The sequence below is a fragment of the Bufo bufo genome, chromosome 2 (assembly GCF_905171765.1).
Source record: "Bufo bufo chromosome 2, aBufBuf1.1, whole genome shotgun sequence".
Classification (NCBI taxonomy): domain Eukaryota; kingdom Metazoa; phylum Chordata; class Amphibia; order Anura; family Bufonidae; genus Bufo; species Bufo bufo.
In genome coordinates, this window is record NC_053390.1 from 359,112,960 (window position 1) to 359,128,957 (window position 15,998).

At 41.3% G+C, this 15,998-nt stretch overlaps 1 protein-coding gene across 2 annotated transcripts in view; it reads right to left on the reverse strand.

Moving 5' to 3' along the window:
- Nucleotides 1–5,707: 5,707 nt before the first annotated feature.
- SPATA6L (spermatogenesis associated 6 like) overlaps nt 5,708–15,998 on the reverse strand; it is a 37,205-nt gene continuing 26,914 nt past the window's right edge. For both annotated transcript variants that reach the window (XM_040420326.1, XM_040420325.1), the window contains exons 9-14: nt 13,941–14,037; nt 13,728–13,771; nt 9,612–9,733; nt 9,118–9,208; nt 8,342–8,440; nt 5,708–5,851 (exon numbers count right to left, since the gene is read on the reverse strand). In XM_040420326.1, the coding sequence (XP_040276260.1) occupies nt 8,354–8,440; nt 9,118–9,208; nt 9,612–9,733; nt 13,728–13,771; nt 13,941–14,037 (441 nt within the window). In that variant the 3' untranslated portion in view covers nt 5,708–5,851; nt 8,342–8,353. The remainder of the gene's footprint in view (nt 5,852–8,341; nt 8,441–9,117; nt 9,209–9,611; nt 9,734–13,727; nt 13,772–13,940; nt 14,038–15,998) is intronic.

Below are 15,998 nucleotides of genomic sequence, written 5' to 3' on the forward strand. Positions count from 1 at the left end.
TGTACCTATTGTGATCTGATGTACATAGGCAGCACGGCCCGTAAGCTCAAGAGCCGCATCCTTGAACATTTGAACTATATTAGTAATCCAAATATCCTCAACATCTCTAATATAGCGAGGCACTTTATCCAAAAACATGCTCGCAAAGTGACATTTTTTCAAGCATTTGCCATCGAAAGAGTCCTGGCACCCAAAAGGGGCGGTGACCATCGAAAGAAAATTCTTCTCAGGGAAGCCTACTGGATCTTTAGACTCGGGTCTAGGATTCCAGCAGGTCTCAACCTGAGAAAGGAGCTTATGTATATTTACCACTGATCGATAGAACATAAGAGCCAAGTGGAGATATGTACTTACCAACAGTTCAATGGGAGGCTTGGACGATTACTTATAATGATTCATCTTCTGTTGTAGTAGTCAGGATGGGCGGAGTTTCAAATGTCACATAGGACCGTGCATGCCGGCTGAACACTGCTCAGGACACTGATCACACAGAGCGGTTTAGTTCTCCACAATATGATCTATCTATAGCATGAATCTGTCTGATGAAAGCAATGCTGATAAGACTGTATCTCTAAATATGCATGTTGTTCCTCTCTCATGCTTCTCATATATGGAGCAACCAGGTTTACAACACTGGCTATGTTTATTTGTAATTAATACTTTGTATCAACTTATCGCTGCATTAATGTGTTTTTACACATGTTTGCTTCTGTTTCAATATATAGATTTCTGTATCTATTGTCGGCTTACAACTTATTGTAACACTCTGCAGTTTGTTAGGCCATTCCGGTTGTTTATAATGCTATTTTAATAGGTAGAAAGGACTAAGTATCCACACTGTGCGGTTTATTCCTATACAAGCAAACAGCATGGAGACTGTGGGGTTAATTTGCCCCAGGATTATCCACACAGTGTGTTTCCAATTGTATGAGTAATTGGGGAACCAAGGGAAGAGGTGTGCCTCTGTTGTGGCAGCCTATGGGATTGGAGGTTCCTCCTTGGATTTCTGAAGAGGCGCACTCCAATTCCTTTATAATGAGGGGTCACACTTAGCATGGTGCTACGACTAAGGGTACTCACCCGAAACGCGTCAGTGACCATGCCGTGGGGACAGTGACTATGCCGATTTTATGAAATATATCAATAAAGAAGAGCTGAAAAGAGGACCTCCATTGTCTCCAGAATCCTTTTTCTAAGTTACCTTTAATGGCCTTTCCTATTACGGGATCAGTAGTGCTGCCAAAATATCTGTGTATGTATAAACTTATCAGTTAGACACACATTCCTAGCTTGGAGTTTTCCAATCATTGTCGGCTAGGCGTGTACATATGATGTCATTGTATTACCCAAAATGCACTTCTGCCGTTGGTGTAATGTTACTCATTTACCCCTAGGTGACAATATTACCTAAGCTATTCGTATAATTTTATTAAGGGTTAAATATCCAAGTATGACTTTATCTCACATTCTATACACATGACCTCTGGAACCTAAATCAAAGCTAGAGGGATTAATTCTGACACTTCTACCTCTACCTTCTCTAATTAAGCACAGACTTTTAGGAACCATTTGAATGTTTCCCATACTCCTAAATTTATGTTATAGATAATATGATGAGCCTTGTTTTCTTAGAGATATCTGTGCCTCCTCTGCTATACCAACGGGCGATTGATGGTTAGTTAAAATAACACATCTTTACAAATACTCATTAACAAAGTCCATACTTAGGCCCCTTTTACACGGGCGAGTATTCCACGCGGATGCGATGCGTGAGTTGAATGCATTGCACCCGCACTGAATACCGACCCATTCATTTCTATGGGGCTGTTCACATGAGCGGTGATTTTCACGCATCACTTGTGCGTTGCGTGAAAATCACAGCATGCTCTATATTCTGCGTTTTTCACGCAACGCAGGCCCCATAGAAGTGAATGGGGTTGCGTGAAAATCGCAAGCATCCGCAAGCAAATGCGGATGCGGTGCGATTTTCACGCACGGTTGCTAGGAGACGATCGGAATGGAGACCCGATCATTATTATTTTCCCTTATAACATGGTTATAAGGGAAAATAATAGCATTCTGAATACAGAATGCATAGTAAAATAGCGCTGGAGGGGTTAAAAAAATAATAATAATAATTTAACTCACCTTAGTCCACTTGATCGCGATGCCCGGCATCTCCTTCTGTCTCCTTTACTGAACTGGACCTGTGGTGAGCATTCATTACAGGTCAAGGACCTGTGGTGACGTCACTCCGGTCATCACATGATCCATCACATGATCTTTTACCATGGTGATGGATCATGTGATGACCGGAGTGACGTCACCACAGGTCCTTGACCTGTAATGAATGCTCACCACAGGTCCTGTTCAGTAAAGGAGACAGAAGGAGATGCCAGGCATCGCGATCAAGTGGACTAAGGTGAGTTAAATTATTATTTATTTATTTTTAACCCCTCCAGCGCTATTTTACTATGCATTCTGTATTCAGAATGCTATTATTTTCCCTTATAACTATGTTATAAGGGGAAATAATACAATCTACAGAACACCTAACCCAAGCCCGAACTTCTGTGAAGAAGTTCGGGTTTGGGTACCAAACATGCGCGATTTTTCTCACGCGAGTGCAAAACGCATTACAATGTTTTGCACTCGCGCAGAAAAATCGCGGGTGTTCCCGTAACGCACCCGCACATTTTCCCGCAACGCCTGTGTGAAAGAGGCCTTAAACTGTTTTTATCATATAATAGGAATATAGGTTATATGCGTTACTATTGAGAAATATATATGATAAATACATAAACATAACAATATAAAACGATACATATGTCTTATTGATTTTCTTATACAAAACTAAGGTTGATTATACGGGTATATAGATATTACAGATTTTCTGCTTCATTAATAGATACCAAACTGTAGAGGTAATTAGCACTAGCTGCGTACAGAGAATATCCTTATCTTAGTAATAAATCATAATGAGACAAGAATGCCTCTTCTCAGACTGGTACATTCATGAGAAGAAATCTTATGAACAGTGTCCTTTCTATGAACTTCTCTCGGCCATCTTTAAAATACATAACATATAACAATATGGCCTCTTATAGGTCTAATCAAATCCAGTTTAATTAGGATATTTAGATATACAATATATATTATATACTTATGAAAAAGCACAACACAAAGCAGATGAGTGTGATTTTTTTTTTTCACTAGCTACACTCCTGGGGCTAGTTAAAAAAGGCCATATGGCTGGACAACACCTTTAATCCCTCACTTTATTTTTGCTATTCAAATCATTTCTGTGCTGCTAGAAGGCAAGAAGGAAAGGCTAGTTTCACATCTCCGGAATTGTGCTCTGGCAGCCAGTTCTGGCAAAAAATGCCGGGAATCGACCACAAATTGCGGTCCCCAATACACGGAATGGAACGAATACGTTCGTGTGCAGGAGGCCTTATGCCTAAGTTCAGAGAACCTGTGTCTCTAGGACCTCAGCTGCCAAAGAATCAACTCTTTTCTTACCAGAGGACCCCTGAGAGAAAGAGTCCAGTCTCTTAGAAGGTCCAGAACCATCCAGGCAGTGCAAGCTTCAGACAGTATTTGCTAATTTACGGCAAAAAGGCTTTGCTGCTGTGGAAAGGATTATTGTCTCCTGCACCTACCACACTTTGAGATGGACTGTCCATCCGTATCTAAAGTTTCTACACCCTTCATTCCAGGAACTGCAGAAACACTATAGCACGCCTGTGGTTAACCTGGGAAAATAGTAAATTGTATGGAGTCAGACTCAGGGAGTACTACAACTAACATAATTGTCATTGCCGCTAGACTGTTATTGAAAGAATATAGCACTATGATATACTTTGGAAGGGTGCTTTTGCTGCTATATGTACTACTACTACTACTACCATCAACTCAGTAAAGAGACTGTTATTTATTGCAACCTGCAGCCTGGTTATTGACTCCACAGTCCAATAGCCACTGCATTCGTGCCTTGCACCCAGCCTAACATCCTCCATCAAGGGCACCCTAGCTACCACCAGGCAGGAGCCCCTACACCAGATTGTGCCCCGAGGGAAGAAAGGGTGTGCCCTCGATCTACTGGAAAGCCCCTGGGAGCACCAGAGGGAGGACTGCCAAAGTGAACTGTGAGTGCCAAAGTGAACTGTGAGTAGTACTACCTCTCTTAGGGCCACAACTACCTCTCCCATCCTCTCCGCCCTGTGCCTATGGGTTGCTTCTAATACAGCATGGGACAGCAAAGTTTAGTAGAGGAGAGAAGGGAAACAGAAGAGGGGAAGCAGCTGTCAAAGTTTGAAACTCTTCTCTTGTCTCCACTGGCACGTAAACCCCACCAGCTCATATACCATATCACTACACATATCACAAAAAAATAGTGGTATGCAATGACTGCTGCAGCAAATTTTTTTCATTTGGTCATGGCTCCAACCAATTCATTAAATATTTGAAACCACACCATTAATATTTGAAACCACAACATTAACACACACAAGAAGGAAAATAAAAGTAGAGCATAGAAACACCTAATTAGAGAGGACAGCAAATAAGGGGCGCCTTCACAAGCGGCAAATTTTCTTTCAAAAGATTTCTGGAACTGAAAATCTGTTCCATTCACCTTTATCGGGCTTGCAGAAATCCATTTGCTTGCTGCCAAAAACAACCCTATTCAGATAAATGGAAGGGATTTTCAGTAGCAAAAAATTTCTGCAACAAAATCTGCCACATGTGAACACCCCCTAAAAGATCATTTTTTTGTGTGATTGTCTCATAGAGGGTTTTTGCTGTATTTTGAACTCCATCATTAAATAGAAGACAGTAAGCTCCTAGGCTCCCCCTAGTGTAGGCAGCAATAACTGTATAATTCAATTGTATGAATGCAGCAGGATAATGGGCAATAAACATTTCCTTTTCAATCCCTAACAACATTCAAGGATATTTAGCATTCTGCCCATTAGATATAACAGAAGTCTGGAGGAACTGACAGATATCAGTACAGTAAAATAACCTATTATTAGCAGTATGAATTCTAACAGAAATGTTAAAAAAATTGAAAGTTGTTCCATTAAAAGTGTGCTTGTAGATCTGTAAGGTCAATTTTGCATTCCGACTTCTACAGAGATAGGAGCGGATCCACATACTGTATGTACAGCTGGTTGTCATTTATAATTCACTGCAGGATTTCAATTATATACTCGCTCTAATTAGCTAAACCACCAAGAGCGCTAAATGCACCACTGAGGTGATAAAGATAAGAAGAGCTCGCTCTGCTCATTTATAGCAAATCATCTTAAATTGTATTTCCTCTGATATTATTGTTTCTGGTCATGTAATAATGAAGCAATTTCCATCATCATCTATGTATATCACTGCAAGATAGGTATAGTAAAAGTATAGCTTAGTATCACAAGGGTAAGTTCATCTTGTGGCCAATCCGTGCTGATTCCCCAGCAAAATCTGCACATGTTAAATCCAAACCCTCATGTAAATGATGCAATCTCCGCACTGACTGGCAGTCCTGAGACCATGCCACCGATCTGATATTTATGACCTATCCTGAGGACATATCATCAATAGTGGCTCCAAGGTGGAACTTCACTTTCAGCCTGCAAAGCAAGTTTTTAATTACAACGGGCCAAGGTATTTTATGTTTTATTATAATTCTGCATTTTTCGTGGTGTATAAAACATTAAAACTGATTACAAAAAATTACAAATGTGACAAACAGAGAATAAATAATTATATGATGCAGAGGATGAACACACTGGTTTATATCTAAAGCTTGCAAACATTCAGTTGAAGATTTCTGGATCCCTGGATAATCATTTTAGTCCTGCACAAAAAAATGAAAGATGCATTAGTAACTTTAAAATGAATTGATCGGGGTCTGTTCACACCACACTTTTGCATCCTGTTGAAAAGTGAACAAGAGGCAACTGTCTGGACACAAAAATGATGTTGGTTCTTTTCTTTCTGTCCTGTTGAAGAACAAAATAGATACTGCTTTTTTTACAATCTAACTTAATGGCAGCTATGATGCTACATGATGTTTTAAAGGGAATCTGTCACCAGGAAATTCACTGGTAAACCAGGCAGATGGTGGAGATTTATCAAACTGTGGTGTAAAGTAGACCTGGCTTAGTTGCAAAAACATGGTGTGAACCATGCCTGGACACAAAAAAATCACTTAAAATGGAAAACAGCACTTCTGAGACGCAGATGACACTAAACTGTGTAAAGTAATTAACATAGAAGAGGACAGTATACTGCTACAAAGGGATCTGGATAGATTGGAGGCTTGGGCAGATAAGTGGCAGATGAGGTTTAACACTGACAAATGTAAAGTTATGCACATGGGAAGGAATAATGCAAGTCACCTGAACATACTAAATGGTAAAACACTAGGTGACACTGACATGGAAAAGGATCTAGGAATTTTAATAAACAGCAAACTAAGCAGCAAAAAACAGTGTCAGGCAGCGGCTGCCAAGGCCAATAAGATAATGGGTTGCATCAAAAGGGGCATAGATGCCCGTGATAAGAACATAGTCCTACCACTTTACAAATCATTAGTCAGACCACACATGGAGTACTGTGTACAGTTCTGGGCTCCTGTGAACAAGGCCGACATAGAAGAGCTGGAGAGGGTCCAGAGGAGGGCAACTAAAGTAATAACTGGAATGGGGCAACTACAGTACCCTGAAAGATTATCAAAATTAGGGTTATTCATATTAGAAAAAAGACGACTGAGGGGAGATCTAGTTACTATGTATAAATATATCAGGGGTCAGTACAGAGATCTATCCCATTATCTATTTATCCCCAGGACTGTGACTGTGACGAGGGGACATCCTCTGCGTCTGGAGGAAAGAAGGTTTGTACACAAACATAGAAGAGGATTCTTTACGGTAAGAGCAGTGAGACTATGGAACTCTCTGCCTGAGGAGGTGGTGATGGTGAGTACAATAAAGGAATTCAAGAGGGGCCTGGATGTATTTCTGGAGCGTAATAATATTACAGGCTATAGCTACTAGAGAGGGGTCGTTGATCCAGGGAGTTTTCTGATTGCCTGAATGGAGTCGGGAAGGATTTTCTTTCCCCCTTAAGTGGGGAAAATTGGCTTCTATCTCAGTTTTTTTTTTTTGCGTTCCTCTGGATCAACTTGCAGGATAACAGGCTGAACTGGAGGGACAAATGTCTTTTTTCGGCCTTATATACTATATTACTATGATGCACAGTGTGAATCAGTAAATTAAGGCACTTTCTACTGTCATCGGATTGGCCAGCATTGCTCACATATGCCTTGTTGGCCAAACCGAGAGTTGCGCTGGACAAGCAGGATGTGTCTTGGACTACCAAATGCACCGTCTGCATTGGGTGATTCGTGGAAGTGGTGCAGCCTCATGGCCAGAATACAGGGGGGGATCAGCAGAACTGCAGCTCAAAAGAAGGAAAGGAGAGCACCATGTAAGTGTTCGGTGCATTATCTAGTTAACATGAATTATTTACTAGAAACCAGGGCACAGCCAGTACCTAGTTACATTTTGATGGTTTGAACATAATGGGTTAAAAGGGGTTGTGCTAAGTTTTTAAGTTATCCCATATCCACCGGATAAGTAATAGCTAATTGCTGGGTCCAACTTCTGGGATCCCCACTAATCATGAGAATGCGGTCTCCTGTTTCCCCATTCTAAAGGTCCTGCATGTGCCCTGCTGCTCCATTCATTTTCTATGGGGGCTCCGGAGATAGCAGAGTGCAGAGCTTGTGACCCCCGTTCTTGTGATTGGTGGGGGTCCCAACAGACCCAGCAATAAGCTAGTTATCCCCTATCCTGTAAATGAGCCACTAGGAGCAACGGGGGTGTTGCTTTTACTCCTAGAGACTCTGCTCTCTCTGCAACTGCTGTGCCCTCTGCACTTTGATTGACAGGGCCAGGCAGTGTAAACATGATCACAACTGGTCTTGTCAATCAAAGTGCAAAGGGTGTGGCAGTTGCAGAGAGAGCTGAGCCTCTAGGTGTAACGGCAACGCCCCTGTTGCTCCTAGAGGCTCATTTGCATATATTAAAACTTCATATTTCTCAGCAATGTGAGCACATGTGAACATGGGACCAACTCAGATGCCTTCAGCTGCCAGGTGTACATGTAACAGGTCAGCCAGTGTCATAGGTACAAATCTGCTGACAGATGCCCTTTAAAAACTTGGGATAACCCCTTGAACATATTATGTGCAATCAAAATGTAACTAGGTGCCCTAGTTCTACAAAAAAAACTTAGCACAACCCCTTTAATGAAAGCCCTAGTTTTCATGAAAATGGCATACAATTTATATTCTTTAAAACAGTTTCTCTTCCAAGCTGCTGTTCAGTGATCTCCGTGAGGATCTCTCCAGAATGCGATCCACTTCACTCCTGGATATATCCTAGAAATACAGGAAAAACTGAGCATAGTAAAAGAGGATACATTCAGTAGCTTATGAACCGGCATTACCAGCTCACACACACTCTTTATATGGATTTTACAGAAATGTGTGGGCGACATTAGACCCAATACAACTGTATGTAGGTGATTTTACTGAGCACAAAGCTGACTGATTGGTACGTTATAAGCACAATTACATTTTTACTGTCTGATATAATATTGTATATGAATGTTCAGGTGTGCATCATTTAAAATGCAATGAAATGGAAAAAAAATACAGAAATCATACACTTTTATTATGTGGAGAGACTGTGCAACTGCCGGAGACTAGGAGCCTCCAATGCAGATTCTGTCCAAAATGGCAAAACAGTGCAGCACTGGAGGTATGTGTATGTCTGAATTATAGTATCCTATAGGCATCCAAATTATAAAAAATATTAAATAATAAAATAAAAAAAATTTGTGGGACGCCACAGCATCGAAAAGAGCATATCTACTCAGTAACAATAATGGTATACTGATGTATACAGACCCACGAGGGCCGACAGAATCAAGGAAACGGAGGAAAGGGTGTCATGATCAGTGGGGGGGGGGTGTCCATTTTTTATTTTAGCTTTATTGTCCAATCTTTCTTAATAGGCTACTGATTATGCACAGTGGTACATGCTTTATACTCACTAAGGAAAGTCTTTTCTTGGCACTATGGGTGGATAACAGGCTACGCACTCGATTATGTATGGATTCCCAGGTGTTATTCTCAGATCTCAACCTAAAAAATGAAACACACTGAACACATGACACACACAGCACTGCCATCATTTATGCATGAGTAATAAGAAACATGGCTTCATGTACAGGACCGTATCTGTATTTCAGTTCGCAAATCACAGATCCACAAAATATGGGTACCTTCCATGTGCATTCCACATTTTTCTTACTGCCATCAATAGAAATAACTATTGTCAAACACAACATGGACCAGAATAGGACATGTTCTATAACAGGAATCCCCATAAAATATGGATGTGTGCATGGTCCCATAGGAATATATGGATCAGTGTGCTATCCGCAAAAAATGTGCATAGAACACGGATAAAAAATAGTCTATAAAGTTAAACCGCAGCTATTAGATCATTTTATATGAGTGACCTTTGTGCAATGTGAATACAGACCTTTCTCTTATAGACCGCCTGAGGATTGGACTGGCTCTTAAATCCTGCAAGGAATAGTCACTGGATGTAAAGGGGGCATCCAGAGAAGCTTCTGTGTGAAGGTCATCTATGTCCAGACAGTCCTGTACAACATATTAAGTATTCATATATTAATAAGCCACCACAGAGAATAACACTTCTTACATTTTGTTGCATAAAAAATTTGACTATTATTAATTTGCTTGATCAAGTAAAGGTACCGAAATAAGTCTGACATTTGGTTAACCACTTCCTTACCGCCAGATGTAAATACAGTGGCATGCAAAAGTTTGGGCACCCCTGGTCAAATTTACTGTTACTGTGAACAGTTAAACAAGTTGACAATGAAATGATCTCCAAATGGCATTTTAAGCAATATCAGTTTATTATTTTAATTTGGTACAATTTTAGAGTGAAAAAACGAGATTTGAGCACTCTCAGGGTTTTTTAGGTCTGAGACCTCGGTCAATCTGTTAGGGTTAAGGCTTGTTCACAATCATTGTTAGGAAAATCCGAGTGATGCAAATTTCAACGCTTTACAAATACCCAGACTCTTCTAACCTTGTCCAAAAAACTGCAGCAAAGGGTTCTTCTGAAGAGGTGCCTAACAGGTGCCAACCATGAAAATGGTTGAGGCCTGCAAAGCAGGAGAAGGCTATTTTCAGGTTTTCAGGTTCCCACATTCTCAGTTGGAAAAGTAATTAAGAAATGTCAGTTAACAGGAACTGTGGAGGTCAAGAGAAGGGTTGGAAGGCAACTGCTTGTAGGATTGCTAGAAATGCAAATCAGAAACCCCACTTGACTGCAAAAGACCTTTAGGAAGATTTAGCAGACTCTGGAGTTGTGGTACATTGTTCTACTGTTCAGTGACACCTGCACAATATGGCCTTCATGGACGAGTCATCAGAACAAAACCTCTCCTGCATTCTCACCTCAAAATTCAACACCAGATGTTTGCAAAAGAACATCTAAACAAGCCTGATGGACCGATGAGGTTAAAATAGAACTCTTTGGCCACAATGGGCAAAAGTTTTGCTTTGGGCCGTTTTTCTTTTTAGTTATTTTGAAAATATAAAAAATGAAAAAAAAAAAGTTTTTGCTTAAAATACAAAGGGAATGTTTCATCTTTAACTTTAAGCCTTTTGGAGATTATTTCATCTTCAAATTGCTTAACACTTCAACAGTAATTTTGACCAGGAGTGCCTAAACCTTTGCATGCCACTGTATATGCCAACATATATGCACAATACAAATGTGTACCAACAGCTGTATTAAGCCTCATGCACAAGACATGAGGTTGGGGTCTGCATCCAAGCCCCATTTTTTGTGGTTTGATACAGACCCATTCACTTCAATTGGGCTGCAAAAGATGCAGACAGCACTCCGTGTGCTGTCCGCATCCGCATGTCTGTTCCGCGGCCCTGCAAAAAAAATAGAACATGTCCTATTCTTGTCTGTATTACGGACAAGAATAGGACTGCTCTACTGAGGGCTAAACATTCCGTTCTGCAAAATGCGGAAGGCACACAGCCGGCATCTGTGTTTTGCAGACCGCAAAATGGACACGGTTGTGTGCATGAGGCCTTAGGCCCCTTTCACACGGGCGAGTATTCCGCGCGGATGCGATGCGTGACGTGAACGCATTGCACCCGCACTGAATACCGATCCATTCATTTCTATGGGGCTGTTCACATGAGCGGTTATTTTCACGCATCACTTGTGCGTTGCGTGAAAATCGCAGCATGCTCTATATTCTGTGTTCTTCACGCAACGCAGGCCCCATAGAAGTGAATGGGGCTGCGTGAAAATCGCAAGCATCCGCAAGCAAGTGCGGATGCGGTATGATTTTCACGCACGGTTGCTAGGAGACGATCGGGATGGAGACCCGATCATTATTATTTTCCCTTATAACATGGTTATAAGGGAAAATAATAGCATTCTGAATACAGAATGCATAGTAAAACAGCGCTGGAGGGGTTAAAAAAAAATATAATAATTTATCTTACCTTAGTCCACTTGATCGCGTAGCCCGGCATCTCCTTCTGTCTCCTTTGCTGAACAGGACCTGTGGTGAGCATTAATTACAGGTAAAGGACCTTTGGTGACGTCATTTCGGTCATCACATGATCCATCACATGATCTTTTACCATGGTGATGGATCATGTGATGACCGGAGTGACGTCACCAAAGGTCCTTTACCTGTAATTAATGCTCACCACAGGTCCTGTTCAGCAAAGGAGACAGAAGGAGATGCCGGGCTACGCGATCAAGTGGACTAAGGTGAGTTAAATTTTTTTTAATTTTTTTTTTAACCCCTCCAGCGCTAGTTTACTATGCAGTCTGTATTCAGAATGATATTATTTTCCCTTATAACTATTTTTTAAGGGGAAATAATACAATCTACAGAACACCGATCCCAAGCCCGAACTTCTGTGAAGAAGTTCGGGTTTGGGTACCAAACATGCGCGATTTTTCTCACGCGAGTGCAAAACGCATTACAATGTTTTGCACTCGCACGGAAAAATCGCGGGTGTTCCCGCAACGCACCCACACATTTTCCCGCAACGCCTGTGTGAACCCAGCCTTACACTGTTAATCACTGCATTGATGCAAAATCAATTTAGAAAACACAGGAAAATATGAATACACAGCTGCTAGGCGAGGAAAAAGGATGTAGCACTAAAGCCGCACTACAACTATCATTTTCAGGATTGGCTGGGCAGCCAATCAGAAAATAATGACATATCCTAGTAATATAGCATTACTTTCTGTGATAAGGACATCAGTTTAGGGTCCATTCACACGTCCGTAATTTGGGTACGCAATCGTTCCCCAATTTGCGGACCCATTCACTTTCAATGGGGCTGGAACGGATGCGAATCCGCATTTTCGGGATCCGCATTTTCGGGATCCGCATCCGTTTTTTTGTGATCCACAATTCCGTTCCTGAAAAAAATAGAACATGTCTTATTCTTGTCCGCAATTGCGGACCAGAAAAGGCATTTTCTATTATAGTGTGTGTGATGTGCGGTCCGCAAATTGCGGATCGCACATTGCAGGTGTCCGTGTTTTGCGGATCCGCAAAACACTTACGGACGTGTGAATAGACCCTTAGAGAGGTTATCTCATGGAAATGATTAGTATGTAATGAATAGGGAATTTCAATTAAATTATTACTGCAATATATATGTAATAAAAATGTTGTTTATGTACATTATATTTTCTTCTCTGGTAGGGCCTACTGGTGTCTATCCCTCTATTGAGAAGCTGATTAACATGTTCTGTAGCTGCTCCCTTCCCCTCTCCTCAGTGTTGATGGAGTGATCTCATTGACATTCAAGTGAAGAGGTCCAGACACCTTTCATTCATCCCTACTTCTAAAGTCACAGAAATATACAGCTATATCTCTGTCAACACAAGGGAGAAGGAACTGTGGGGGGCCATTACATAGCATATATATCTCTGAGAGACTCTGTATATGTGAGCGATTTTCTATGCAGAAGAGAAAGGGGTTAAAGAGAGATGCTGCTGCCTACCCACAGAAAGGAAAGAAAGTTCTCAGGATAAGAAGATAAGGGTACTTTTACACTAGCATTATTAGAATCCGGCAGGCCGTTCTGGCAACGGAACTACCGTACCTGCCGGATCCAGCAAACCGTGTACAAACGGATAGCCTTGTTTTCCGGATCCGTTAGACGGATCCGGCGAAATACTGGATCCAGCTCATCCAGAATAACGGATCCGGTATTTACATTTTTTCAAAGATCAAAAGCGAAACTAGCTCCTCCTATATCCCGACGCAGGCACAAACCGAAATCTCTATGGCAAGTGCGGTATTGTTCTGGGATTTTGGCCGGAAAAAATACTGCAGCATGCTGGAGTATTTTTTCTGGTCAAATACCGTACAAGTGACGGAACGGAAGACATCCTGATGCATACTGAACGGATTGCTTTCCATTCAGAATGCATTAGGACAAAACTGATGTGTTTTTTTCTGGTATTGAGACCCTTTACCGGATTTCAATACCGGAAAAGAATAACGCTAGTGTGAAAGTACCCTTAGTGAGTGAAAAATTAGTTTTAAATTAAAAAACCCACCTTTTCAATAAATTCATCAGAGTGCAGGCTGTCAAATGTTAGAGCTGTAAAAAAACACAGAAAACAGGTAAGTAATTCTCATTGTATTTCTCAAAGTTTGCAAAGCTCTAAACATGAACATAGAAAGTTCAATAAATATCACAAAAATCATATGATTTAAGAATGATGCTATCAATAAGATGCCATGCTATATTCTATATGGACTGTCGTTACCTCTTCTTGGAGAATTGCTACTAGTTAGATGGCGTCTGGACTTGGGAGAAGGAAGCTGTGTTGATGTTTTCTCACCTACAGGCTTTGAATAATCAATCTAAAAAGAATGGATCAGTGTTAGAGGCATGCACTTTTTGTATAGCATTTGTGAAATAGACTCTACCTTTCTTAAAGACTTGCCCTCTAAGGCTACTTTCACACTAGCGTTGTTTGAATCCAGCGTGCAATTCCGTCGCCGGAAGTGCCCGCCAGATCCGGAAAAACGTGTGAAACTGATTACATTTGAATCCTGATCAGGATTTTGATCACAATGAAAAAATGCATTGGAAAAAACGGATCCGCCATTTATGGACTTGAACTTTTTTTTTCAAATTTTTCGGGTTTAACATGCAAAAGCCGGATCCGGTTTGATGGAACACACGGTGCCGGATCCGGCATTAATGCAAGTCAATGGGAAAAGGGCCGGATCCGGCGTTCAGTCAAAGTGTTCCGGATTTTTGGCCTGATCAGTCAAAAAGACTGAACTGAAGACATCCTGATGCATCCTGAACGGATTGCTCTCCATTCAGAATGCATGGGGATAAAACTGCATGGGAAATCAGTTCTTTTCCGGATTTGAGCCACTAGGACAGAACTCGGCGCCGGAAAAGAAAAACGCTAGTGTGAAAGTACCCTAAGGCTACATGCACACGACAGTGGAAAAAAAAGTCAGTTAAAAACTAACACATTGTCAGTTTTTCATGACCATTTTGCATCAGTGTGTGTATCCATTATCTGGCCGTGTGTCCGTTTTTAATGTCCGTTTTGCATCCGTTTTTCATGTCCGTCAAAAACGGACATGAAAAATGGATGAATTTGATTGGCAGTTATTTATAGACCCACCCTTCTGAGAACACCCACAGGATGGTAGGCCCCCAGTTAAAATAATGTCCCCCCATAGTGTAGGATTTTGCAATTTTTTTTGCTGCCCCCAGCTTTAATAATGCCCCCATGTAGGCCCCCAGCTAAAATAATGTTCCCCATAGTGTAGGATTTTTTTTTTTTACTGTCCCCAGCTTTAATAATGCCCCCAATGTAGGTCCCCATCTTAAATAATGTCCCCCATAGTTTAGGAATTATTTTTTTAATGTCACCAGCTTTAATAATGCCCCCAATGTAGGTCCCCATCTTAAATAATGTCCCCCATAGTTTAGGAATTATTTTTTTAATGTCACCAGCTTTAATAATGCCCCCAATGTAGGGCCCCATCTTAAATAATGTCCTCCATAGTGTGTGATTTTTTTTTTAACGCCCCCAGCTTTATAATGTCCCCCATGGTTTAAATAATGCCCCCATAGTGTCCCACAGCCAAAAACAAAAACAAAAAAAGACCTCACCTTATCCACTTGCTCGCGCTGCAGCAGTCTCTTCTCTCTTCACTGAACGGGACCTGCCGAAGGTGCGCGATGACGTCACTGTGCGCTCCCACGTGGTTACGGCAGGTCCTGCTCTATGAAGAGAGAAGAGACTGTCGCACCGCGAGCAAGTGGATGATGTGAGGTTTTTTTTTAACCCCTAAATGGCCTGGGTAAAGTGTACCTGTTTTTAACGGCCGTTAGACGGGTGCACTCGTGTCAATCGGCCGTTAAAATTGATTTCAATGGGTCTGTCTGACCGTTAAAAAAAGCCAAAAATAGGACATGTCCTATTTTTGGACGGACGCTGTTCACTGGCCGTTAAAAGAACGGCCATGTGAATAGCCAATAGACTTTCATTGGTGTGCATGAGGCCTTAAATCTTTGGTTACAACCTGGAAGCGATGGCTGCATGATTGGTAAGGAGGTGAGGTGTGTACTGGGTGTTTTTTTATGTTGCTACATTTGCTGCTACTATTTACTATTTAAAGTTCAAACCTTTATAATAGAAATGTGTCCCTTCCACAACAGTAAGGCCTCATGCACACGTTGTTTCGTGATCCGTTTCCGTTTTTGTTTCCGTGTGTCTTCCTTTATTTTTGAAGGACCACCAGACATAAAGGAATGTAAAAAAAAGTCTAAGACAGGTTTGCCATGCGAATGA